Below are 25,416 nucleotides of genomic sequence, written 5' to 3' on the forward strand. Positions count from 1 at the left end.
TAGAAACAAGAAGACCCAGCTTTATCTAGATTCCTTTTATAGTTTCAAGGGGTCGGGGACTGTCTATAACCACCAAAGGTTAAGTACATCTAGTTAACTAACATAATAACTCAATGATGTCACTACAAATTTCATTGATGAAGATAAAATGCCATAAATCTCTTGGCTTAAGGTGTAAGAAAATGGAGGAGATTCATTTAACTGAGTACAAATAAACATCAGAATAGAAGTGTCTTACTGACTGATGGCCATAAACAAACCCTCTTATTCCAGCTTTAAAAATAATAATGCATGTGTGTATCATAGTTAAAATAGTCAGTATAAATTTTATAGACACTTAGGATCTTGCTGTCCTCTAGAAAAGACAAAGATTTCTTTTGAACTCCTAACCTGAGGTAAACATTTATTGTTAATAGAGAGTGATATAACTTTTCTAAGAAAATGGAACAAAAGTACTTTTTTTTTTCAGGAACATTTTAACATGGGTTATTACTGAATGGGGAACAAATGGAACAACTTAATATATAGCCTATTCCCTATATTCCTACCTTTGTTTGGATACTTCATTGCTACAATTTGAGTAATTCAGATCAAGTGATTAAGCCTTTCTATAGTTAAACAATGAGAGAGGTAATCTACCCTGTTAGAGATGCTGTAAGAAAGAACAGGTATTAAGTATAGAGTGAATCACTGGTCGGCTGCAGCATTTTCTGTTCAACACTTTTCGTAGGTTCCATTAAAAGAATACTTTGATTTAAAGAACTAAGGAAGAAGGAATCAAATATTATGAGACAAATTCAATTAGTATGTCTTTTATGCTAAGTTTTTTCAATCTCCAAGATGGGGCTTCAATTTGTAAAATTTCCAAAACCTGTCTCACAAATATTTTAGTAGTAGTAGTCATAAATTGTCTGTCCTAAGAACATCCCCTCCCTGCAAGAAAATTTTTATGGAAAAAGTATATCAGTGAAAAATGACAAACAATACTGAATCTGAATCCTTGTCCTTAATTTTACTTTATTAGCATCTTTTTCTTGGGCAAAATGAGGACAATTGTTTAATATCACATTACTACTCTCAGTAACTTCTTTACAGTAAATGATTTACAAAGAATTTTGTATTCAAAATGTCATTTTATTTGTTTACTGAAAGGATAAACTCTAGAGTATTTTTCTAAAAACTTCTAGGTGTCAATATGATAACATGGTGTGATGCAGAAGGGGTCTGACCAGTCAGCATTGATCAAGAATCATGTTTAGTGCTATGCTCCAGGTTCTCCTTTGGCAGGACTGGGACCATATGGAGAGTGAGGGATTGAACCCGAGTTTGTACATTACCCACTGTACTATCTTTTGGCTTTACGTGTTATATTTTAAAGATAATACTATACAAAAATAATTAACCACTTTCAGATAACATTCCACATGTTTTATTTGTTTGTTTGTTTGTTTATGGGTCACACCCGGCAACATTTAGAAATCGTTCCTTACGGGCTCATTTTTTTTTAAAGGAAACAATGGAAATAAAAATATATTCTATTTAGATTATCAATGTAAGTTTAATTTTCTTTTGTACTTCTCAAATGAACAGAACAATAAGAATATATATATATATATATATATATATATATATATATATATATATTTGGTTTTTGAGTCACACCTGGCAGCGCTCGGGGCTACTTCTGGCTCTACACTCAGAAATCACTCCTGGCAGACTCAGGGGACCATATGGGATGCCAGGATTTGAACGTCCTTCTGCATGTGAGGCAAACACCTTACCTCCATGCTATCTCTCTGGCCCCAATAAGAACATTTTTTAATATAAAAAAACCTATAATAAATTAATTGCCCAAAAAGTGTGGGCAATTGAGCATTACAATAATCTGCATTTTTATAATATTTATTTTATTTTTCAGCTTAAGAAAAACAACACTTCTAACTTTATCTTGTGAGAATAAACATTACAGTGGTTATCAGTATTATACATGTAAAAAATTAAGACAATTCATGTTAGATAAACCATGTTTGCAAGATTATAAGTAAACCATGAGGTTCACAATGATAAAATGAATTCTGCATTTTTCCTTAAATTCCAGAAAAACTTTTTCCTTCTTACTTTACTTAACAAAATATTGAATAATTTTTTGCATGTATGATGTTGCTTTACTGACTTGCTATTTTACTTTCTGTTAATTCCAAATTGACACCAACTAACCATATTCTCAATGATCAGTCAATAATTTAGTTTAGATATGAAACCAGTGTGAGATAAAGTTTTATGCTCTAAACTCCACTTGGAGGTTAATAGTTCCCATTTCTTCTCATATTAAAAGGTTTTCATTGCTACCTGTCATTATAAAAAAGTTTAGTTAGGGGCTGGAGCAGTGGCACAGCAATAGGACAATTGCCTTGCATGAGGCTGACCTAAGATGGACCGCAGTTTGAGCCTCTGGTTTGATCCTCCGGCCTCCCATATTGTCCCCCAAGCCAGGATGGATTTCTGAGTGCATAGCCAGGAGTAATTCCTGAGTGTCATTGGGTGTGGCCCAAAAAATCCCCCCAAAATAAAAGTTCATTTACATTATAGAGGTCTTACTTTTGTGAGGACAGTGTTAAAGGAATATGGATTGAGAAGTCAAGTCTAGTATCCTTACTCTTGAAAAACAAATGAGGTAAAGCTGTTCAATAAAAACAAACTGGCCTAAACATAAAAATAATAGAACATAAAGAACAGTAGATTCAAAAAAAATAACTAATTAAAAAGCACAAAAAATTACAATCATAAAAATAATAATAGATAAGAACTGTTGTGAGTAGGATGGTGTTTATATGTGTGTGTATCTATTTGCGTATGTTCTCTAGGGAGAGACTGTTCAATGTGAGGATTGCAAACTTTAGTTGCAGAAATTCTTTTCTTGGTTTTAGGATCATGTGTACAATTTTACAGAGGTTCATCAGTATCTGAATTTTAAATTCAATTTGCCTGAATTAAGGTAAGACACATGAGGAAACTTTTCTATACTTTCCATGTCCAATAAAAATGTTGTTTTATTTATTTATTTATTTATTTTTTGAAACCTGGTGGTTCTCAGGGCTTATTCTTGTTCTTGTTTAGGTATTACTCCTAGACATGCTTGGGGAACAGTATTCATGCAGTGTGAGGGACTGAACACTGGTACTAGCAGACTTTGTTGTTTAAGGCAAGCATCTGCTGTATGTACTATCTCTAAAGCCTTGAACAAAAAATTTTGGGTACTTAGCAATTTATTTGACATACCTGGAATTAAACACTAAGGGAAAGACAAAAGAATAGTGGAATGGAAAGAGTTACCACACACAGTTACCATTACCAAATCCCTATATTTACCTGGTAGTATGTAGGCATTCTGCACTTCGTCCTCGTTTTGCTCTGGGCAGCATAAGAAGCTCACTGCACAGACAGGATGGGTGGTGAGTGAAAACAGATAAATTATGAAGCATTAAGTGACATGGAGTATGCCAATGGTATGCAGATGAAACATGAAAGGGAAGAAACCAGATTGTCTGCACTAGCATATTTTCTTGAGAAGTTAAACAAAAATAAACATGACAGTATTTTAAATAATTTAAACAATAAAGTACAAACATTATGATAAAAGTTAGGTTGCTAACTTTCTACTGTATTTCAAAGTAATTTTAAAGAAAAACAAAACAAAATGAAAATAAACCTATCCCAAAAAAGACAGAAATTTATTTCCAGCTCTAGACACTTGGGCAATTTTAATAACCTTAAAATAGTATATAAATTTATCCTTTCTGAAGCTTAATATGGACCCTAATTTTTTTAATTTTTAAAAAGTTAAAGCATGATAATTATCTTTGTTTAAGCCAATGAAAATGTAATTGAAAATGTAGTAGTGATTTTATATTTGCTGTTAAGTTTTAACTAACCAATTGTTTCATTTTTAAATTAAAACTTTTTTTGATATTCTGAAATTGATATGGTGGCCAAGAATTCTTGTTTTCCCTCTTGAGCACAAATTAATGTTGGCCTCAATGCAAGTTGACAAAGTGGCTCTTATTACTCAGCTAAGGCTGAGTAGTATATACGGCATCCTATTCTGTTGTACATTTCATATTCTACTCTCACTCCATCTCTTGAATTTCTGGACTCATTTCCTGTAGTAGGATTACATTTCAGGAGGTATAAGGCTTCACTTGAGTTCTGGATCTTTGACTATGCAGCAAAAGATAAAACAGTCAGCACCACTATCACACTCTGAAAATTTTTCTTCTTCAAGCTTCCAGAAGACAGATTAGAGATATGGTTAAGATAAGTTTATGGGCACCAAGACCAATAAAATAATAATATTTTTAGAATTAGCTCCTAGGAAGTATTTATTCATTAGTAAACACATAAGTAAACTTAAGTGCACACCCGTATATAAGCATCCAATATAATATTTTGTATTTTATGTATATTTTATGAAACTGTAGTCTATGAAAAGTAGGATTATAACAATATTATTATTACTGAAATTATTAAAGAAGCTCAGAAATATTAGCTCTTTAAAATGACTCACAGCCCAAAGTTTTAAATCACACAAATAAAATTCTATTATTATGAATAACATTCCAAAGACTGAAGCCCACACCAAAAAAATGTGAAAACTTCTTACATGATTTCTTCAAAAGTTTAGGTCAGTATTCCAGTCAATAACAAACTGGCTAAACATAAATTTGTATTCTGGAAAACAATATGTACATATTATGACAATATATTAACCAAAACTGGTAGATTGATTTTCATCTAAAGAGTTCTTCCCTGAGAGAATTTCAATTTTCAGTACTGAAATTCTTTTACTCTTTAATGAAATATGCCATGACGTTAATTATATACTAAAGTAAAGTAAAACTATCTTATAAGCTGAGGTCATAGCTTGAACAAGTACCTGTCTTGTTCTGATAAATACTGACTGTCCACATCTCTGGATCTATGATCAACTGAACTTCGGGAGGCATCATGGTGTCTAGTTGGAGATCGTGACCTTCTTGTTGGATGAATTTCATCTAAACTCCTAAAATGATTACAAAAATTCTTATTCATCAATGTACATCATCTTCCCAAATAGGCATAAAGAACAGGGAAGAACAGAAATAAAATGGCAACTGACATCCTCTGAAAAGGGTTAATATCATAACCAATTACTATTAAATCAATGAGTTAAAGATTTTTTTCTCCAAAAGTTTTGTTTGCCAACCTTATTTTACACCTTTATTAAAGAAGTAACAAAAATTTCATCTGAATATTGAATTAAAATTTCAGATCTCTTTCAGAGTACATGAAATAAAGCACAATTACTTATGTCTTATGGAATTTTCCAAACATATGATATGTTTCATAAAACTGATAATTACTTTAAAATTACATTTGTCTTTAAACTCATCCTTGTGTAACTTATTTCTAAAGGCTGATTCATTACTATGCAATTTATCCTTATGGGAGATAAAACTAGAAAAGAGTATAATAAAAGTTTTTATAACAATGTGTATCATATGCATGCACTACTTAAATCTAAGAATTTTTCAGATGTTTAAAGAGTGTGATGTTTCATAGGCTGGGTAATAAATATAAAGGCTTTCTGATAGATTACTTAAGAAAAAATTAATTGACTAACATTATTTTATTTAATTCTGTCCTGTGGCAATTTATTTTATACTATATTAAAAAGTACTGTCAGAGACACAAGCTCCATTTCAAATCCTACCTCTGTAATGGCACATTTGGTAAACGTGAACGTGGTCTTCCCTGATCATCGCCGCGATGAGGAGATACTGAACGTGAGCGGTGATGAGTTGTTCTTTGCTGTTCTGGCACAGTTAATGTTGTAGATTTACTTTCTCTAGCACTAGATCTAGAACCTACTGGCAAACGCACACACAAGAGAAGTGTCAGTATTATTTTACAATATAAATGAGGAAATATCTATCTAAAGCAGCCACTAACCTATGAAAATTAAAGGCCATCCAACCAGTAATATTAGCATTATCTTTAAAAGTATTAACTATACATACACATACTGTAAAATACGCATGCATAAGAAGAGATCACATTGTAGTTCAAAGTTACCATGGAGATACTGAATATGAATATGAAAACTGATGCCTCCAAATGAGTCTGTGATACTATATCAACTTAAAGAATGAGTTGATGATTTTTCAATAATACAAATCAATTTGACAGTGAATTCTATTTAATATACAAATCAATGCTTAGGAATTTGATGTTTATTTTTATATTATTTCCATTTTTCTTGCAAAGAACAATTATTTTAGTAGCATTTTAAGATGATTTCACTAATAAACAAGTGATTATGATGACATACTAATTTTTTTAGAAATTAACAGACATTCACGATTACAAATACTGACTATAAATTTTGCAAACAAGTAGTAATACTAAAATTTTCTAATGAAACTTTGAATACAGTTGGAAATAAGTATGGCAATAATGCAGAGAAAATTAACTTGTAAATAACCAATCAGCAACTCTACCCAAAACATCTAAACTTACCCATGAATGTGTTAATGTTAGCGAAATTATGTTATTTCACTAAGCATTATTGAATTAAAAATGAATTCTAAAAGTTATTTTCTCCTCGAGCAAATAGGTTTATATTATCTATGTTTTAATTAAAATGAAACTATAATCTCTAATCTACAGTTGCAGTCTAATCAGAATTGTTCAACTGAGGTCACAACACTATTTTTGAAATGAAAACAAAAACTTATGTGACAAAGGAAATATTATATTTGTAACTATTAAAAACTTTGTGTATTATAAAACTATTAAATTTAATTGGACTCATACTCTACTTGATAATTAATGTATCATTTTAAAATGTACCATCAAGCTTTTTTTATTGATGACCTAATATTTCCCAATAACCTATATTTTGTTTGTATAAATTTTATGATAAACTTATGAGGAAGGTCTTTAACTAATTTAATAAGATCATAATGCTCTAAAAAAATTGAACACTATAAAATTCATATATATTTTTCCTGCATGAAAGTTTCATAGAATTTATACTGCTTGAACTGCATGTATGTTTTGCTTTAATAGATATTAATGATTATCCTTCTGAGCTATAGCCTAGAGTTGGCAGATAAATTGAACCTTATAAAGAATGAAACATGTTCTTTTCTCTTCTTTACACCTTAGCATGTTTAATACTTCATGGCAATATATTTATTTGCACAGACACAGAAGAGATGGCGTATTTTACTGAAATTTGGTGAAGGGGTCCAGTCCATTAGCAGGGTAGCAAAGTAGCCATTTGTATAACTCAGTAAAGAAGGATAAACTACAAAATCAAATTACTCTGGTGAGTTGTATAGAACTGAACATTGTCTTATTGGCTTAATTTAAGATTGGTTTTAATTTTTAAGCACCCAAAACTTCAGTCCAGATGAAGGTCTCATCTGGACCAAGGGCAGGCTTTGTCTCATGGGAGAGAAAGAAAGAAATCAGCACTTCTTTATTCACCAAGTCCTAAAGGTATTGATTTGGGTTAGAAAACAGACTGGCTGGAGTCTTGTATTGAGAAAGTATAACCAAATGTTTTCTAGGACAAGTTCCTTTGCTCTACCAGTGGTCCTCACACTTTTTAAGCAGAGGGCCAGACTACAGTAAAAACAAAAACTATGAACAAATTCCTACACACACTGCATATAACTTATTTTGAAGTGAAGAAACAAACTGGGAACAAATACAATATGTGGCCTGCAGGCCATAGTTTGAGGACCACTGAACTATTCTAATAAAGTTAAAAATTAATGGGGCCGAGCATCATCTGATTCTGGTTTGATCCCTCGCTCACTAAATGGGTCTCCAAGCCCATCATGAGTAATCCTAAATGTAGAGCTAGGGGTAAGCACGAAGCAGAGCCAGGTGTACCACACACCCCTAAAATAAATGAATAAAATAAGTTACAATTCACTACCCCAGTTTATACTGAGCCCAGGTAAATAACTGTTAGAATATAGGAGCTTCATTGTCTTCCCTTTTCCTTCCATTCTCTCCCTTTCTTAATTAAAAAAAGTACACTATCAACAATTAAAGAAGTTCAATTACTGTTTTACCCTCTCTAAAAATGTAGTATAGTTTACAAATATTATAATCATTGATGCTATAATTAATTACTTATTGGATCTGCTTTGTATTAGATATTACAGCTTATATAATTAACAATAATTATTTAACTTTTCATTTGGTAAAAATATATTCTAACACTTCAGAGCAATGATATCTATTTTATAATTTTAGAAACAAAAGTACAAAATGCAACTATTGCCAATTATTATTTAAAATTTACTGGCCACTTTTAGTTATTGTATTTTCCGGCATATAAAATGACTGCCATATAAAATGGCCCCCTACTTTTCCTGTTAAAATATAGGGTTTGGGCTATATTCGCAGAATAAGACTACCTCTATTTTAAGGCACAACAAATAGAAATTAAAAAATGTAAGAGAAAAAAGAGCGGATCTCTCAAAGGTTAACAGTATATGTTTAATAAAGCTAGATTTTGGAGTGCCAACAATCATTTACATTTGTCATCTGTAGTGAGTGACTGTGATTTTTTAATTGTGATCTACATTGAGAGCAGGGAGAAGGGGCTCCTCCAAGAACAGCTGGCTGGGGTGCAGTGATTAATAGGACAGCTAGAGGGAGAAAGAGCGCCTCCTCTGGTCCATAAAAGTTGAAAAGAGGACTGAGCACCAGAAAACCGCATACTAGTGATGACACCCGGAGGCTGGATGGAATGCTGCACTCAGTAACTCAACTCCTCTGTGTGCCCTGAAAGATTATTCAGGACAAGCAGAGGACTGAGTGATGATGTCTGACAGCTGAATGGGATGTGGAGGTAAGAGGGGGATGTATCACTCATCCCTGAAGTTAGAGTAAGTTTCAGTATGCCATATACTGGCATATAAGATGACCCCCAACTTTTAATAAGTTTTTCATGGGTTAAAAAGTTGTCTTATACACTGGAAAATAGGGCATATTAAAAAGCATGATATAATTAAGTGAAGATATCATAGTCTCATTATATTAAAAAATTGCTACTTTCAAACAATTATAATGTTCTTTTTATGGTTAGTAGGAAGCAAATAAAACTGTTAGAAAGTTATTCATAATATTTTTCTAGTTTTATGAAGTTGGTTATCTCTATTATTTGTGAAGTTGGCCATTAGGATGGACCTAATTTGTAGAAATTTGTAGTAATTTGTAGAAATATTTGCCCCCCAAATTCACTGTTATTTGAAAAATTACAAAAATTAAGAGGTTATTTATCAATATTATCTTAGACAAATGCCTTTAAAATACATTTTATGTTTTAATTTTACCTCTTTAATTTCTTTTTAGTAGTAATAATAATAGTTACTTATTTATAAGTAACTATGATTACTTTTTATTAGTAAACCAAGGAATTAATGCCAAGAAAATAAGCCTTTACTTACTCTGTCTTATTTTCTGGCAAGAAACATCTTTTATGTAAAAATGTCATAAAAATTTTTAGAACTCAATTAGAAAAATTTGTTAGCCTACAATGAATATTAAATATTTCTAAGGCATTTCTTTTTTGATACAGACATATATACACAATTTAGGGATATTTACTGAAGAACACATCATGGAAGCATTAAATGTTAAGCCATGCCACATGCAAATTAAGACCCCATCATGCACCTTTCTCAGTATATTCCATGGAAGGCTACATAATACTCAGAAAAGTGAATGGAAAAACATAGACATACTACATAAAACAAGAGAATAAATTTTATATTAGGAAATAAACCATATCCTTTGGCAATAAGGTTCATATCTTTACATATGCTCACAGCAATGTGTGAAATGACTTATCCTAGTTAGCCATGTTTTTAAGAAAGAATATGACTAAAGTAAATAAAATATTACTGGACAGTTAATAGTTACATATTAACAACAATTTAGAACACCCATTACCGTGGAATAACATATACTAATTTTTCTATGCTAAAAATCTCCAGTTCAGTATACAGAGGAAGTCTGGAAATTGACAGTGAAAAACAAGCATAGAAGCACAGTGAAGCAGGGCCATGCATTTAACCCACGCACCTGGAGGAACTACTCCAATACCATCATCAACCTCATAATCTGAGATGTCACTATCACTGATTCGCTGAGATCCTGTACAACAGTAAGGCAAACAGAGACACCTCTGTGTCTGGTAAAGGATGTGGTCAATTTTTTTGAAAATTTATTACATTACTACTCAATATTTAGAATAATAATACAAAGTAAAAGCTGAGATTTTTTAATTTTTTTGTAAAAATATATGCTCTTCCGGGCCCAGAGAGATAGCACAGTGGCATTTGCCTTGCAAGCAGCCGTTCCAGGACCAAAGGTGGTTGGTTTGAATCCCGGTATCCCATATGGTCCCCCGTGCCTGCCAGGAGCTATTTCTGAGCAGACAGCCAGGAGTAACCCCTGAGCACTGCCAGGTGTGGCCCAAAAACCAAAAAACCAAAAACAAACAAAATAAAAATATATGCTCTTCCAAGATAATACTTCTTAGTTTTCCTCCTCATAATCACTGAATATTTATAAAATCAAGGGGACTTCAAAGAAAAAAAGTGTCATTTATAATTAATTATACTAAGATATTATAGAAAAGTGCCTATACTATTCTGTGTCTAATTCAGTTCCCTCCTCTGCAATCAGAAAGATGGAAATGAGTAATAAGTTTAAAGAGACCTTTCTTGCCAGGAGCTTTCTTGAGCTCATAGAAAGGAGCTCATAGAAAGGAGAATATCTTACTTACATAAATTGAACTATGTAGTCCTTCCTCATAGTTAGAGGGGGAAATAAGGGAGGCACCAAGACCAAGACTACTAAGTAGTAAGCTAGGTACAGAGGGGACCACATATTCTCGCAGCCCCGGGAGTGAGGGAGGAGGATATGGGAGGTAGGATGGACATGGAGGTGTAGGGAGGACAAATTGGTGATGGGAACCCCCTGATTTTTATGTAAATATGTACCTATAATATTATTGTTAACAATATGTAAGCCACTACGATCAAAATAAAAATTATATTAAAAATAGCCATTAAACTGCATTAAAATAATTTTGAGGAAATGACTGGTTACTTTAGCACTAATATTAAATAATTATATGTATGAAGCAAATTTTTGTTCCATATTATCAAAAAGAAGCTCTTAAGTATCAGTTGTTCAATTATTCATAATTCAAAAAATAATAGAATGTACAGAATAATATTATTTCCCTAGTCACCAAATGATTAACAATAAAAAATTCATGATATTCTATTATTTTTTTATTTTTGGTTTTTGGGCCACACCCAATGATGGTCAGGGGTTACTCCTGGCTACGCGCTCAGAAATTGCTTCTGGCTCGAGGGAACATATAGAATGCTGGGGGGATCGAACTGTGGTCCGTCCTAGGTTACCACGTGCAAGGCAAATGTCCTATCTCTACACCACTGCTCCAGCCCCCCAAATCATGATATTTTAAACAATTCTTATGAATAGTAAAATTAAAAATCCCCAGATAGTATAAATGATCATGATATATATGGCAACCTGTCAATAATGATAGACATTATCAATTAATCAATGTCTGAATCAGTACAGGATAAAAAGTTACAATTCAGGGTTTATAGGTTTTATTAAAAAGTTTCATTTTTATCTGTACTAATACTCATTCACCATATTATGTATATGTATGCAGATATTCTACTTGTATTTGTAAATGTAGACATTGTTTTATAAGTCATTTTATACAGACAATTTGCAACATATTGTTCTCTGTTAAATTTTTTTTTTGTTTTTGGGTCACACTCGGTGGTGCTCAGGGGTTGGTTACTCCTGGCAGGAATGGGGGACCATATGAGATGCCAGGAGTTGAACCACCATCTGTCCTGTATTGGCTGTGTGCAAGGCAAACGTCCTACAGCTGAGCTATCTCTCTGACCCCCTCTACTAAAACATTTTAATAGTAACTTAAATGTTAATCTTTAAGTAGAAAACTATAAAAATACTTTAGATAAAACTAAGAAAATTGTAACCTACTTTGAAGTTTTTTGCTAGAACTTTCTCCATGAACATGTCGCCTTGGCATGAAAGGTGATGGCTGAGGAAGAGGTAGTGAAGATTCATCATGTGTTTGAAGTTTATACCAGTGGGGTTCATCATCTAAAAGTGCTGTCTCTAGTTCTATGAGGATCTGAAAGGGTAGTTCTCAAATTAAATCAAACACCTTATTCAAAACATAATACAAAGCATTAATTATTAATGCATCACACAAGTTATATAAACATATGACTTGAATCTACAATATACATCACCTCTCCAAGAAATTCACTCTCTTCTTCTTGTACTCTTGGTTGATCCCACACAGTTATTTCTAACATTCGTTCTCTAAAATCTCTACGATGTACATGTGAATAGACAAAAGTTTGATTCCATTTCGGTTCTAGTATTTTCTTTACTGTTTTAGTCCTCCTTTTACTTTTATCACTGAAAAATAAGGAATTTGTTTAAATGAAAAAAATTGAAATAATTCCATGCTACCATCTACTTTAGTTATATGTGATATTGCTTTTAGAAATTGCATATTTTTAATTAAGATTTTAATATAAAAATATAAAAGGCATTGATTCAATTTCAAATTTCAACTACAATGTGAGCATAAGCTGAAATATACAAAAGTGCTTCATAAATAACAACTATAAAGGCTAATATACAAACATAGTAATACATCTTTTAAAAATTATCAGATTGAGGAATATAAAAAGCATGAAGAATTTCTGAGGGGTGTAATCATATTATAGAACTAATGCTTTTATATTTTAAATAATATTTCATTTAAACACCATTACAAACATGATTGTGGTTGGGTTTCAGTCATATAAGAGGACACCCCCCCATCACCAGTGCAACATTCCCACCACCAATGTCCCAAATATCCCTCCTTCCCACTCCGCCCCCACCTGTACTCTAGACAGGCTTTCTATTTCCCATAATGCTTTTATTTGCAAAAGATATCGTTGGTGGATTATATACTTCTAAACTCATCAAAAAGTCAATTACATTAAAAATAAGTAATTTTTGGTCTTATATACAGCAAAAAATCTTTAAATTTTAGAGTTTAAAATGGGAAGAAGAAATGGACATTTCCTCAAAGAAAAAAATAGAGATGTTCAAAAGGCACATTAAGTAATTCTCCACATGACTAATCATCAAGGAGAATCAAATTTAAAAAATGAGATATCTTCTCACTCCATGGAGACTGTCTAACTGCAGGGGTCTCAAACTCAATTTACCTGGGGGCCGCAGGAGGCAAAGTCGGGGTGATCCTTGAGTGCAAAGTCAGTAATAAGCCTTGAACATTGGGGTGTGTGACCCAAACAATTAAAACAAAACAAAACAATATAAGATTCCTCTAGGGCAGGACCACAAAATGTTGTACAGAGGGCCACAAATCCCCTGCGGGCTGCAAGTTTGAGACCCCTGGAATATCACAAAAAATAAGAACAACTGGCATGAAAGTGGGGAGAAAGGAACTCTCATTCACTGGATGTTGACTGGTCCAGCCTTTTTGGAAAACAATATAGATATTCCTCAAAAAAACAAAAAATTGAGCTTCCATATGTCCCAGCAATACCACTCTGAGGAATATATCCTAGGAGCACAAAAACACAATGCAGAAAAGTCCCCTGTCTTCCTATGTTCATCACAGCACTATTTACAATAGCCACAATCTGGAAACCTTCAAAGTAACACAGAATTGATGAGTAGAGACAAAACCTGTTGTACATCTACACATTAGAATACTATGCAACGATTAGGAAAAGGAAGCATTATTTGCTTATACATGGATGAATATGGAGAGTACTATGCTGAATGAAATAAATTAGAAGAGGAGGAATAGGTCTAGAACAATTTCATTCATTTTTGGAATATAAAAAGATAGTATGACAATAATATACAAAGACAATAGATACAAGGGCCAGGATAAACATTTTATTATTGGAAGATTGCCACAAATAGCAGGGGACTGCCGTTAGGTTAGGTAAGGGACTACAATGACAATAACAGTAAGAAATGATCACTCTAGAAGGGACCGGGTGGTGGCGCTAGAAGTAAGGTGCCTGCCTTGCCTGCCCTAGCCTTAGACGGGCTGCGGTTCGATCCCCCGGTGTCCCATATGGTCCTCCAAGCCAGAAGCAACTTCTGAGCGCATAGCCAGAAGTAACACCCGAGCATTACTGGGTGTGGCCCAAAAAACAAAACAAAAGAAAACAAACAAAAAAATATGATCACTCTGGACAAGTGCTGGATAGTTAAAGGATAATTCAGTGGTCCTCAAACTATGGCCCGCGGGCCACATATTGTATTTGTATGTTTTGTTTCTTCATTGCAAAATAAGATATATGCAGTGTGCATAAGAATTCGTTCATAAGTTTTGTTTTTACTATAGTCAAACTCTCCAATGGTTCGAGGGACAGTGAACTGGCCTCCTGTTTAAAAAGTTTGAGGACCCCTGGTGAATGCAGAAAGCACATACAGTGATAGGCATGATATATCTCAGTAACAATATTAAAAAATAGTGTTCAAAAAAAGGAAGAACAAGTAAAAGAGGGAGAGAGAAAGAGAAGAAAAACGTCTGTCATAGAGGCAGGCAGCAAGCAGGGTGAAAAGATGGGAAGGAAACTGGGGACTTTGGTGGTGAGTTATGTGCACTGATGAAGGTGTGTACACTATTTGACTGAAATTCAATCATGAACAACTTTGTAACAGTGGAAAAACAACTACTATGAATAACCTTGTAATCCACATTGTTTAAAAAGTAATTTTTTAAATTACTAAACTAAAACCAGGAAAAGTATTTTCTTCTATTAGTTAAGATTTTGAAATACTTTCTTAATGATTTTCTACCTTCTATCTGGAAGAAAATACATTTTTACATAAGGGTTCCTGGGACGCCCATCTACTCTAGAAGGAAGGTCTGTTGCTTGCAGAACATTGACGATCAGCTGATGTCCCACTTTATCATACCATAGCTTCACCTAAAAGCAAGACAGAAAAATTATGTGATTTGTAAAAGTCATGAGGTAATAGGATTTCATAAATATAAATTTTGAGGAAAGTTTTATACAGCAACACAAATAAATCATAAGTAATATTGAAATCAATGCCATTTCAAAGCATAAACACTAAGAACTTGATCATTCCTGGGTCTTTGTAAGGGCAAAGGACACTTTGGACACTCAAGATCACATGATCATACTTAACCTAGTGCTAATTTCTAACTGTTTTGTGCTCAGGCCTAGAGACTTGGTTCTGATCCTACTTGAGTTTGTCAAACTTAGGGGTGTCATGTGGTGCCAGTGAATAATCTTGAGAGAGTTTGTAAGGGTGCAACTATCTGAGTTTTCTGACTGTTTTCTCTTCATATATTTTAAATATAACTTAAAACTAACAGGCTTGCAGTGTTCCTTTGATTTTTTTATATTATATCTAGTCATGAAAATAAAACCTATAAAAGTTTTAAAAGAGAAAGATATCAAAATAATTATTCTTGGATTTTTGTTTTCCAGGACATAACTAACAGTACTCAGAACTTACTCCTGGTTTTTAGTTCAAAAAAAGACACCTGGAACATATGGAATGCAGGGGATCAAACCCAGTAGACTATATGCAAGGCAAGCACCTTACTCACTGTAATATCTCTCAAGCTCTGTGCTTGTTTACATGTTAAACACAAATGCTGGATTATTACACTTCTTTTTTGTTTTGTTTTTTGCTTTTTTGGGGGGGTCACATCCGGCAGCGCTCAGGGGTTACTCCTGGATCTACGCTCAGAAATAGCTCCTGGCAGGCTCAGGGAACCATATGGGATGCCGGGATTCAAACCACTCTTCTTCTGCATGCAGAGCAAACAACTTACATCCATGCTATCTCTCCAGCCCCTATTACACTTCTTTGTTTGTTTGTTTGTTTTTTTGGACCACACCCGTTTGATGCTCAGGGTTACTCCTGGCTAAGCTCTCAGAAATCGCCCTTGGCTTGGGGGGACCATATGGGATGCTGGGGGATCGAACTGCGGTCTGTTCCTTGGCTAGCGCTCGCAAGGCAGACACCTTACCTCTAGCGCCACCTCGCTGGCCCCATACACTTCTTTTTTTTCTTTATTTAAACATCTTTATTACATATATGATAGTGATTAGGTTTCAGTCATGTAAGGAACAACCCCTTCACCAGTGCAACATTCCCACAACCAATGTCCCAAATCTCCCTCCATCCCACCCCACCCTCACCTGTACTCTAGACTGGCTTTCCAGTTCCCTCATTTATTCACATGATTATGGTAGTTCTCTGTGTACTACTCTGGGCATACGATCTGTTCAACAAACAAGAGCTCCAATTCCAGAAGTCTGACTGAGACAACCGCAACTGAACGGGTCTTCCGGAAACATAACGAAAGACTTTATCCCAGGCTCCATTCTAAGAGCAACATAACGAGCACGAACACCAAGTACAGAAGATGGATTAAAACGATACTGAAGAAGCAAAACTGCTAGAACCACAAATAAAGACTTCATAAACTCCATTCCCTGAGCTGCACAGCCACCAAGATCTCTAGAAACAGAGGTCTGATTTAACCATCCAAGACAAAGCAGAAGTCTTCCACACACCACGAAAGCAGCAAGGAAAGAGTAAATGATCATGCAAGAAGTCTAGAGTTAATCCCATGACAATATAATTTAGGGATGGAGAAACTCTGTATCTCCTAGGTCAAGGGAATTCCCTCCACAATATCCCAACAGTTACAGGGGGATAAAGAAAAGGAGGGAAAAAAGTACAAAACAATAATTTTTCCACATGTTTATTTATCAATTGATTGATTTTTTGATGTCTTTATTTTGGTGTGGAGACTATGGTAGATGTTGCCAATACTATTTTATTTTATTTTGTCTTGTCTTTCTTTTGGCACTCAAGCATGATTTGATTTCAGAACCAAGACTATTGTGTGGTACCTGTCTTTATTGCTGTAGTGCTCACCGGTCATTTAATTCGATATTTTTTCCTATATAGTTGTGGTATCTCAATTACCTTTTTCACATCCTCTCTCAAACTGAGGTTGGAAGCCTCTAGAGGGACTCTGCCCATTTCCAGCGTATTTGACTTTGACTTCTTTTTTCCCCACTTATTTTATAACCCATTCTATTGCTTTTCTTTTCTTCAAACAAAACCACATACCTCGAGTTTTCTAGCTCTGCCTCTTAAATAGAGGGGGAAACAAGGGAGGGTTCCAGGACCAAACAGATATGTGATCACTTATAGTAAGCCAGACAAAGAGGGGTCCACCTACTCTAGCAGGCAAGGGGGTGATGGTGGGGTATATGGGTTGTAGAAAGGGAATTGGAATGGGGGGAGGACATAGATGGTTATGGGTAGTCCCCTGATTCAATGTTAATTCAGTGGTCCTCAAACTATAGCCCGCGGGCCACATATTGTATTTGTATCTATTTTGTTTCTTCATTGCAAAATAAGGTATATGAAGTGTGCATAAGAATTCGTTCATGGTTCACTCTGAGGACTTCAGGGGAAACTTCTACATCTGTCTGCCTGTGCCTGTGCTTCTGAATCCCTGAAGGTTTCCTCAGAGGCCTAGGGAGGGCACCCCCAAAAAACTACATTTTGAAGCGGCTGAGTGAGTACATTCTGGCTGCAGGGAACGCTGTCCAATAAACTGAGGTCTCTGGCCTGTGGAGGCTCTGCCCTGCTGTGCTTTTGTTCACTCTGAGGACTTTCAACTAGAGGCAGCAGAAGAGCTTCACGCTTCACGGCCGCACACTCTTTCTAACCAATGAACCCCACCACAACACACAGAAAAAACCATACTACAAGCGAGACAATAGGGAAACCTCCCAGAAAAACACCATCTACAGAGAATGAAGATGACCTAATAAATTCCAACCACCTGATTAACATTTCAGATAAGGAGTTTAGAATAGAAATATGGAATATGTTCGTAGAACTCAAAAAAAGCATAGATCGATCTGAAGAGAACACAAAGACAGAAATTAGAAAACTCCAAACTGAAATAACAGATCTGAAAAACACGGTTGCTCAACTGAAAACGTCAATGGATAGCCTCGCCAACAGGGTATCAGCAGCTGAGGAGAGAATCGGAGTACTAGAAGATGTGATGAAGAAAAGCTCAACAAAACAGAAGAAATTGGAGAAGAATCTTAAGACAAATGAACAGGCAATGGAAAAAGTACTCAAGGCATGCGAACAGATGAAAATAGAAGTCTTTGATAAACTCAACAGAAACATCATAAGAATCATTGGAGTCCCAGAAACCCAGGAAGGAGATCTCCAGGAAGAATCAACTTTCAAAGACATCAACAAAGAGAAACTCACAGAGTTAAAGACTACATGCAATCAAGTCCTGCATGCCCAAAGAGTACCAGCTAAAAGATGCCCAAAGAAAAACACCCCAAGGCATATCCTCCTTACAATGACAAATCCCATAGATAGAGATAGAATACTGAAAGCAGCAAGATCAAAAAGGGAAATTACATTCAAAGGAGGATCCATAAGACTTACAGCAGACATGTCACAAGAAAATCTCAAGGCCAGAAGACAGTGGTGGGATATTGTGACAAGACTGAATGAAATGAATGCCTCACCGAGAACACTGCACCCAGGCCGACTCACGTTCAGGTTTGAAGGAAGAATACACAGCTTCATGGGTAAACAACACCTCAGATACTTCACAGATGATAAAGCAGCCTTAAAGGAAAAACTGACAGGTCTACTCTAAGACAAGAGAGACCAACAAACACAGCAAACTTATCTACAAAGATGACATTAAATCTTAAGACAATCATCTCCCTCAATGTCAATGGACTAAATTCATGAATTAAACGACACAGAGTGGCAAAAATGGGTCAAAAAGATGAATCCTACCTTCTGCTGCCTACAAGAAACACATCTGAATAGTCAGAACAAACATAGACTCAAAATCAAAGGCTGGAGGAAAATCATCCAAGCAAACAATACCCTCAAAAAAGCTGGGGTGGCCATATTAATATCTGATGACACCAACTTTATACTCAGAAAAGTGGTAAGGAATAAAGATGGACACTATGTACTAATCAAGGGATATGTGCAACAGGAAGAAATCAGACTATTAAACATATATGCACCCAAATGAGAGACCAGCAAATTATCTAATACAATTACTGACAAATCTGAAAGAAGAAATCCATAATAACACAATCATTGTGGGAGACTTCAACATGGCACTATCAATACTTGATAGGTCAACCAGACTGAAACCCAACAAAAACATACTAGCCCTGTAAAGTGTTATGGAAGAAAAAGGACTAGTAGATATATACAGGACACTTCATCCCAAAAAAACCTGGATACACATTCTTTTCCAATGTACATGGATCATTCTCCAAAACAGACTACATGCTGACACATAAAACATACCTCCATAAAATCAAGAGAATAGAAATCTTGCAAGCTACCTTTGCTGACCACAAGGCTCTGAAATTAGATGTGAACTACAAAGCCACACAGAAGAAAAACTTTAACAATTGGAAATTAAACACCCTGATACTGAACAACCAGTGGATCGAGATGAAATCAAAAAGGAAATCAAAACTTTCCTGGAAACAAATGATAATAAAGACACAAACTGCCAGAATCTATGGGACACAGCAAAATCAGTCCTGAGAGGAAAATTTATAGCTCTACAAGCACACATCAGGAAGGAAGAAGGAGCATACCTGAATAACTTAATGACGCAGCTCAAAAATTAGAAAATGACTAAGAAAAGAAACCAAAAATAGCGAGACAGAAGGAAATAACAAAGCTGAAAGCAGAACTCAATGAAGTGGAAAACCAAAAAGCAATCCAAAAGATCAACGAAAGCAGAAGCTGGTTCTTTGAAAAAATAAACAAGATTGATAGACCATTGGCAAAACTCACAAAGAAAGAGAGAGAAATCTTATAACCCATATTAGAAATGAAAAAGGGAGATCACGACAGAAATTGCAGAGATCCAAAGGGTAATCATAGGCTACTTTGAGAAACTTTATGCTACTAAACATGAGAACCTAGAAGAAATGGAAAAATTCTTGGACACTTATAACCTTCCACATTTAAGTAAGGAGGATGTAGTATATCTAAACACCCCCATCACTACTGAGGAAATTGAAACTGTAATGAAACATCTGCCCAAAAAGAAAAGCACAGGCCCAATGGTTTTCCTAATGAATTTTTCAAATCTTTCAAAAGGAGCTACAATCCTAGCCAAGCTCTTCCATGAAATTGAAAAAACGGGAACACTCCCAAACAACTTTTATGAAGCCAACATCACCTTGATACCAAAACCAGACAGAGATGCTGCCAAAAAAGAAAATTACAGACCAATATCCCTGATGAATGCTGATGCAAAAACCCGAAATACAAGAATGCAAGAATTCCACTCCTAGGGAACGCAAGAATACAATACAAAAACCCCTTCCTCACACCTATATTTATTGCAGCACTATTCATAATAGCCAGGCTCTGGAAACAACCAAGATGCCCTTCTACAGACGAATGGCTAAAGAAACTGTGGTACATATACACAATGGAATATTATGCAGCCGTCAGGAGAGATGAAGAAATGAAATTTTCCTATACATGGATGTACATGGAATCCATCATGCTGAGTAAAATAAGTCAGAGGGAGAGAGAGAGAGAGAGAGAGAGAGAGAGAGAGAGAGAGAGAGAGAGAGAGAGAGAGACGCAGAATAGTCTCACTCACCTATAGGTTTTAAGAAAAATAAAAGTCATTTTTGTAACAATCCTTAGAGACTATGAGAGGAGGGCTGGAACACCAGCTCACTCCATGAAGCTCACCACAAAGAGTGGCGAGTACAGCTATAGAAATAACTACACAGAGAACTACCATTATTAAGTGAATGAATGAGGGAACTGGAAAGCCTGTCTGGAGTACAGGTGGTGGTGGGGTGGGATGGAGGGAGATTTGGGACATTGGTGGTGGGAATGTTGCACTTGTGATGGGGGTGTTCTTTACATGACTGAAACCTAATCACAATCATTTACGTAATCAAGATGTTCAAATAAAGAAGAAAAAATGTGGCAGAGCACATAAGAAAAGAAGAAAATAAAAAAAAAGAATTCGTTCATAAGTTTTGTTTTTACTATAGTCAGACCCTCCAATGGTCTGAGGGACAGTGAACTGTCCCCCTTTTTAAAAAGTTTGAGGACCCTGATTAGATACCTAAAAAGTACAGTGAAAGATATGTAAGCCATTATGAAAAAAAATATGTTTTTAATCAGAAACTTTCTTTGACTTACATGTATTATTATTATTATATCAATTATATTATATGTTATGTTCTGTCAGTATATTATGTTATGTTAGTATACCTTATTATGTTAATCAATTAAGTCTCTTGAATAAATTCTTACAATAATAAAAAAACTGAGAAGGGGATGGAATGATAGTAAAGTGGGAAAGTAAAGTGGGCTGATTGCAAGGCAATCAGCCAACCTGGGTTTGGTACCCAGCATCCAATATGGTGCCCTGAGTAGTTCCAGGAGTAATTCCTGGGTTCAGAGCCAGGAGGAACCATTGAGAATAACCAACAGTGAACTCCTCAAGAAAAAGGAGAGAGGGGCCGGAGCAGTGGTGCAGCAGTAGGGCATTTGCCTTGCATGTGGCTGACCTAGGATAGACCACGGTTTGATCTCTCAGTGGAGTGAGCCAGGAGTGATTTCTTTTTTTTTTTTTTATTTAAACACCTTGATTACATACATGATTGTGTTTGGGTTTCAGTCATAAAAGGAACACCACCCATCACCAGTGCAACATTCCCATCACCCAAGTCCCAAATCTCCCTCCTCCCCACCCAACCCCCGCCTGTACCCTAAACAGGCTCTACATTTCCCTCATTCATTCTCAATATTAGGACAGTTCAAAATGTAGTTATTTCTCTAACTAAACTCATCACTCTTTGTGGTGAGCTTCCTGAGGTGAGCTGGAACTTCCAGCTCTTTTCTCTTTTGTGTCTGAAATTTATTATTGCAAGAATGTCTTTCATTTTTCTTAAAACCCATAGATGAGTGAGACCATTCTGCGTTTTTCTCTCTCTCTCTCTGACTTATTTCACTCAGCATAATAGATTCTGTGTACATCCATGTATAGGAAAATTTCATGACTTCATCCCTCCTGACAGCTGCATAATATTCCATTGTGTATATATAGCCATTCGTATGTTGAAGGGCATCTTGGTTGTTTCCAGAGTCTTGCTATGGTAAATAGTGCTGCAATGAATATAGGTGTAAGGAAGGGATTTTTGTATTGTATTTTTGTGTTCTTAGGGTATATTCCTAGGAGTGGTATAGCTGGATCGTATGGGAGCTCGATTTCCAGTTTTTGGAGGAATCTCCATATTGCTTTCCATAAAGGTTGAACTAGACGGCATTCCCACCAGCAGTGGATAAGGGTTCCTTTCTCTCCACATCCCCGCCAGCACTGTTTGTTCTCATTCTTTGTGATGTGTGCCATTCTCTGTGGTGTGAGGTGGTATCTCATTGTTGTTTTGATTTGCATCTCTCTGATGATTAGTGATGTGGAGCATTTCTTCATGTGTCTTTTGGCCATTTGTATTTCTTCTTTGTCAAAGTGTCTGTTCATTTCTTCTCCCCATTTTTTGATGGGATTAGATGTTTTTTTCTTGTAAATTTCTGTCAGTGCCTTGTATATTTTGGAGATTAGCCCTTTGTCTGATGGGTATTGGGTGAATAGATTCTCCCACTCAGTGGGTGGCTCTTGTATCCTGGGCAGTATTTCCTTTGAGGTGCAGAAGCTTCTCAACTTAATATATTCCCATCTGTTAATCTCTGTTTTCACTTGCTTGGAGAGTGCAGTTTCCTCCTTGAAGATGCCTGAAGTCTCAATGTCCTGGAGAGTTTTGCCTATGTGTTGTTCTATATATCTTATGGTTTGGGGTCAGATATCGAGGTCTTTAATCCATTTGGATTTTACCTTCGTACATGATGTTAGCTGGGGGTCTAAGTTCAATTTTTTGCAAGTGGCTAGCCAGTTGTGCCAACACCACTTGTTGAAGAGGCTTTCTATGCTCCATTTAGGATTTCCTGCTCCTTTATCAAAAATTAGGTTATTGTATGTCTGGGGAACATTTTCTGAGTATTCAAGCCTATTCCACTGATCTGAGGGTCTGTCCTTATTCCAATACCATGCTGTTTTGATAACTATTGCTTTGTAGTAAAGTTTAAAGTTGGGGAAAGTAATTCCTCCCATATTCTTTTTCCCAATGATTGCTTTAGCTATTCTAGGGTGTTTATTGTTCCAAACAAATTTCAAAAGTGCCTGATCTACCTCTTTGAAGAATGTCATAGGTATCTTTAGAGGGATAGCGTTGAATCTGTATAACGCCTTGGGAGTATTGCCATTTTGATGATGTTAATCCTGCCAATCCATAAGCAGGGTATGTGTTTCCATTTCCGCGTGTCCTCTCTTATTTCTTGGAGCAGAGTTTTATAGTTTTCTTTGTATAGGTCTTTCACATTTTTAGTCAAGTTGATTCCAAGATATTTGAGTTTGTGTGGCACTATTGTGAATGGGGTTGTTTTCTTAATGTCTATTTCTTCCTTATTACTATTGGTGTATAGAAAGGCCATTGATTTTTGTGTGTTAATATTGTAGCCTGCCACCTTGCTATATGAGTCTATTGTTTCTAGAAGCTTTTTGGTAGAGTCTTTAGGGTTTTCTAAGTAGAGCATCATGTCATCTGCAAACAGTGAGAGCTTGACTTCTTCCTTTCCTATCTGGATTCCCTTGATATCTTTTTCTTGCCTAATCGCTATAGCAAGTACTTCCAGTGCTATGTTGAATAGGAGTGGTGAGAGAGGACAGCCTTGTCTTTTGCCAGAATTTAGAGGGAAGGCTTTATTTTTTCTCCATTGAGGATAATATTTGCCACTGGCTTGTGGTAGATGGCCTTAACTATATTGAGAAAGGTTCCTTCCGTTCCCATCTTGCTGAGAGTTTTGATCAAGAATGGGTGTTGGACCTTGTCAAATGCTTTCTCTGCATCTATTGATATAATCATGTGGTTTTTATTTTTCTTGTTGTTGATGTTGTGTATTATGTTGATAGATTTACGGATGTTAAACCATCCTTGCATTCCTGGGATGAAACCTACTTGATCGTAGTGGATGATCTTCTTAATGAGGTATTGAATCCTATTTGCCAGGATTTTGTTGAGGATCTTTGCATCTGCATTCATCAGCGATATTGGTCTGTAATTTTCTTTTTTCATAGCATCTCTGTCTGGTTTAGGTATCAAGGTGATGTTGGCTTCATAAAAGCTATTTGGGAGTGTTTCCACTTGTTCAATTTCATGAAAGAGTCTTGCCAGGATTGGTAGTAGTTCCTCTTGGAAAGTTTGATAGAATTCATTAGTGAATCCATCTGGGCCTGGGCTTTTGTTTCTGGGCAGACTTTTGATTACCATTTTAATTTCATCAATGGTGATGGGGGTGTTTAGATATGCTACATCCTCTTCTTTCAACCGTGGAAGATTATAAGAGTCCAAGAATTTATCCATTTCTTCCAGGTTCTCATTTTTAGTGGCATAGAGTTTTTCAAAGTAGTTTCTGATTACCCTTTGAATCTCTGTCATATCAGTAGTGATATCTCCTTTTTCATTCCTAATACGAGTTATCAAGTTTCTCTGTCTCTCTTTCTTTGTTAGGTTTGCCAGTGGTCTATCAATCTTGTTTATTTTTTCGAAGAACCAACTTCTGCTTTCGTTGATCTTTCGGATTGTTTTTTGGGTTTCCACTTCGTTGATTTCTGCTCTCAGCTTTATTTCCTTCTGTCTTCCTATTTTTGGGTCCTTTTGTTGAGTACTTTCTAGTTCTATTAGCTGTGTCATTAAGCTACTCAGGTAAGCTCCTTCTTCCTTCCTGATGTGTGCTTGCAAAGCTATAAATTTTCCTCTCAGTACTGCTTTTGCTGTGTCCCATAAGTTCTGATAGTTTGTGTCTTTATTGTCATTTGTTTCCAGGAACCTTTTGATTTCCTTCTTCATTTCAACTCGGACCCACTGGTTATTGAGTATGAGGCTGTTTAACTTCCAGGTGTTAAAATTTTTCTTCTGAGTCCCTTTGGAATTCACAAATAATTTCAGAGCCTTGTGGTCAGCGAAGGTAGTCTGCAAAATTTCTATCCTCTTGATATTATGGAGGTATGTTTTATGTGCCAGCATGTAGTCTATCCTGGAGAATGTCCCATGTACA

General features: G+C 35.5%; 1 protein-coding gene across 35 annotated transcripts in view; it reads right to left on the reverse strand.

Moving 5' to 3' along the window:
• RIMS1 (regulating synaptic membrane exocytosis 1) overlaps nucleotides 1-25,416 on the reverse strand; it is a 577,010-nt gene that overhangs the window by 179,655 nt on the left and 371,939 nt on the right. For 13 of the 35 annotated variants that reach the window (XM_049776802.1, XM_049776780.1, XM_049776774.1 and 10 more), the window contains 7 exons: nucleotides 14,989-15,119; nucleotides 12,396-12,567; nucleotides 12,121-12,274; nucleotides 10,147-10,218; nucleotides 5,750-5,906; nucleotides 4,934-5,059; nucleotides 3,370-3,432 (listed from right to left, as the gene is read on the reverse strand). In XM_049776802.1, the coding sequence (XP_049632759.1) occupies nucleotides 3,370-3,432; nucleotides 4,934-5,059; nucleotides 5,750-5,906; nucleotides 10,147-10,218; nucleotides 12,121-12,274; nucleotides 12,396-12,567; nucleotides 14,989-15,119 (875 nt within the window). The remainder of the gene's footprint in view (nucleotides 1-3,369; nucleotides 3,433-4,933; nucleotides 5,060-5,749; nucleotides 5,907-10,146; nucleotides 10,219-12,120; nucleotides 12,275-12,395; nucleotides 12,568-14,988; nucleotides 15,120-25,416) is intronic. The other 22 variants (XM_049776781.1, XM_049776775.1, XM_049776773.1 and 19 more) reach the window with 3 other exon arrangements.

This window comes from Suncus etruscus, chromosome 7 (genome assembly GCF_024139225.1).
Source record: "Suncus etruscus isolate mSunEtr1 chromosome 7, mSunEtr1.pri.cur, whole genome shotgun sequence".
Lineage (NCBI taxonomy): Eukaryota > Metazoa > Chordata > Mammalia > Eulipotyphla > Soricidae > Suncus > Suncus etruscus.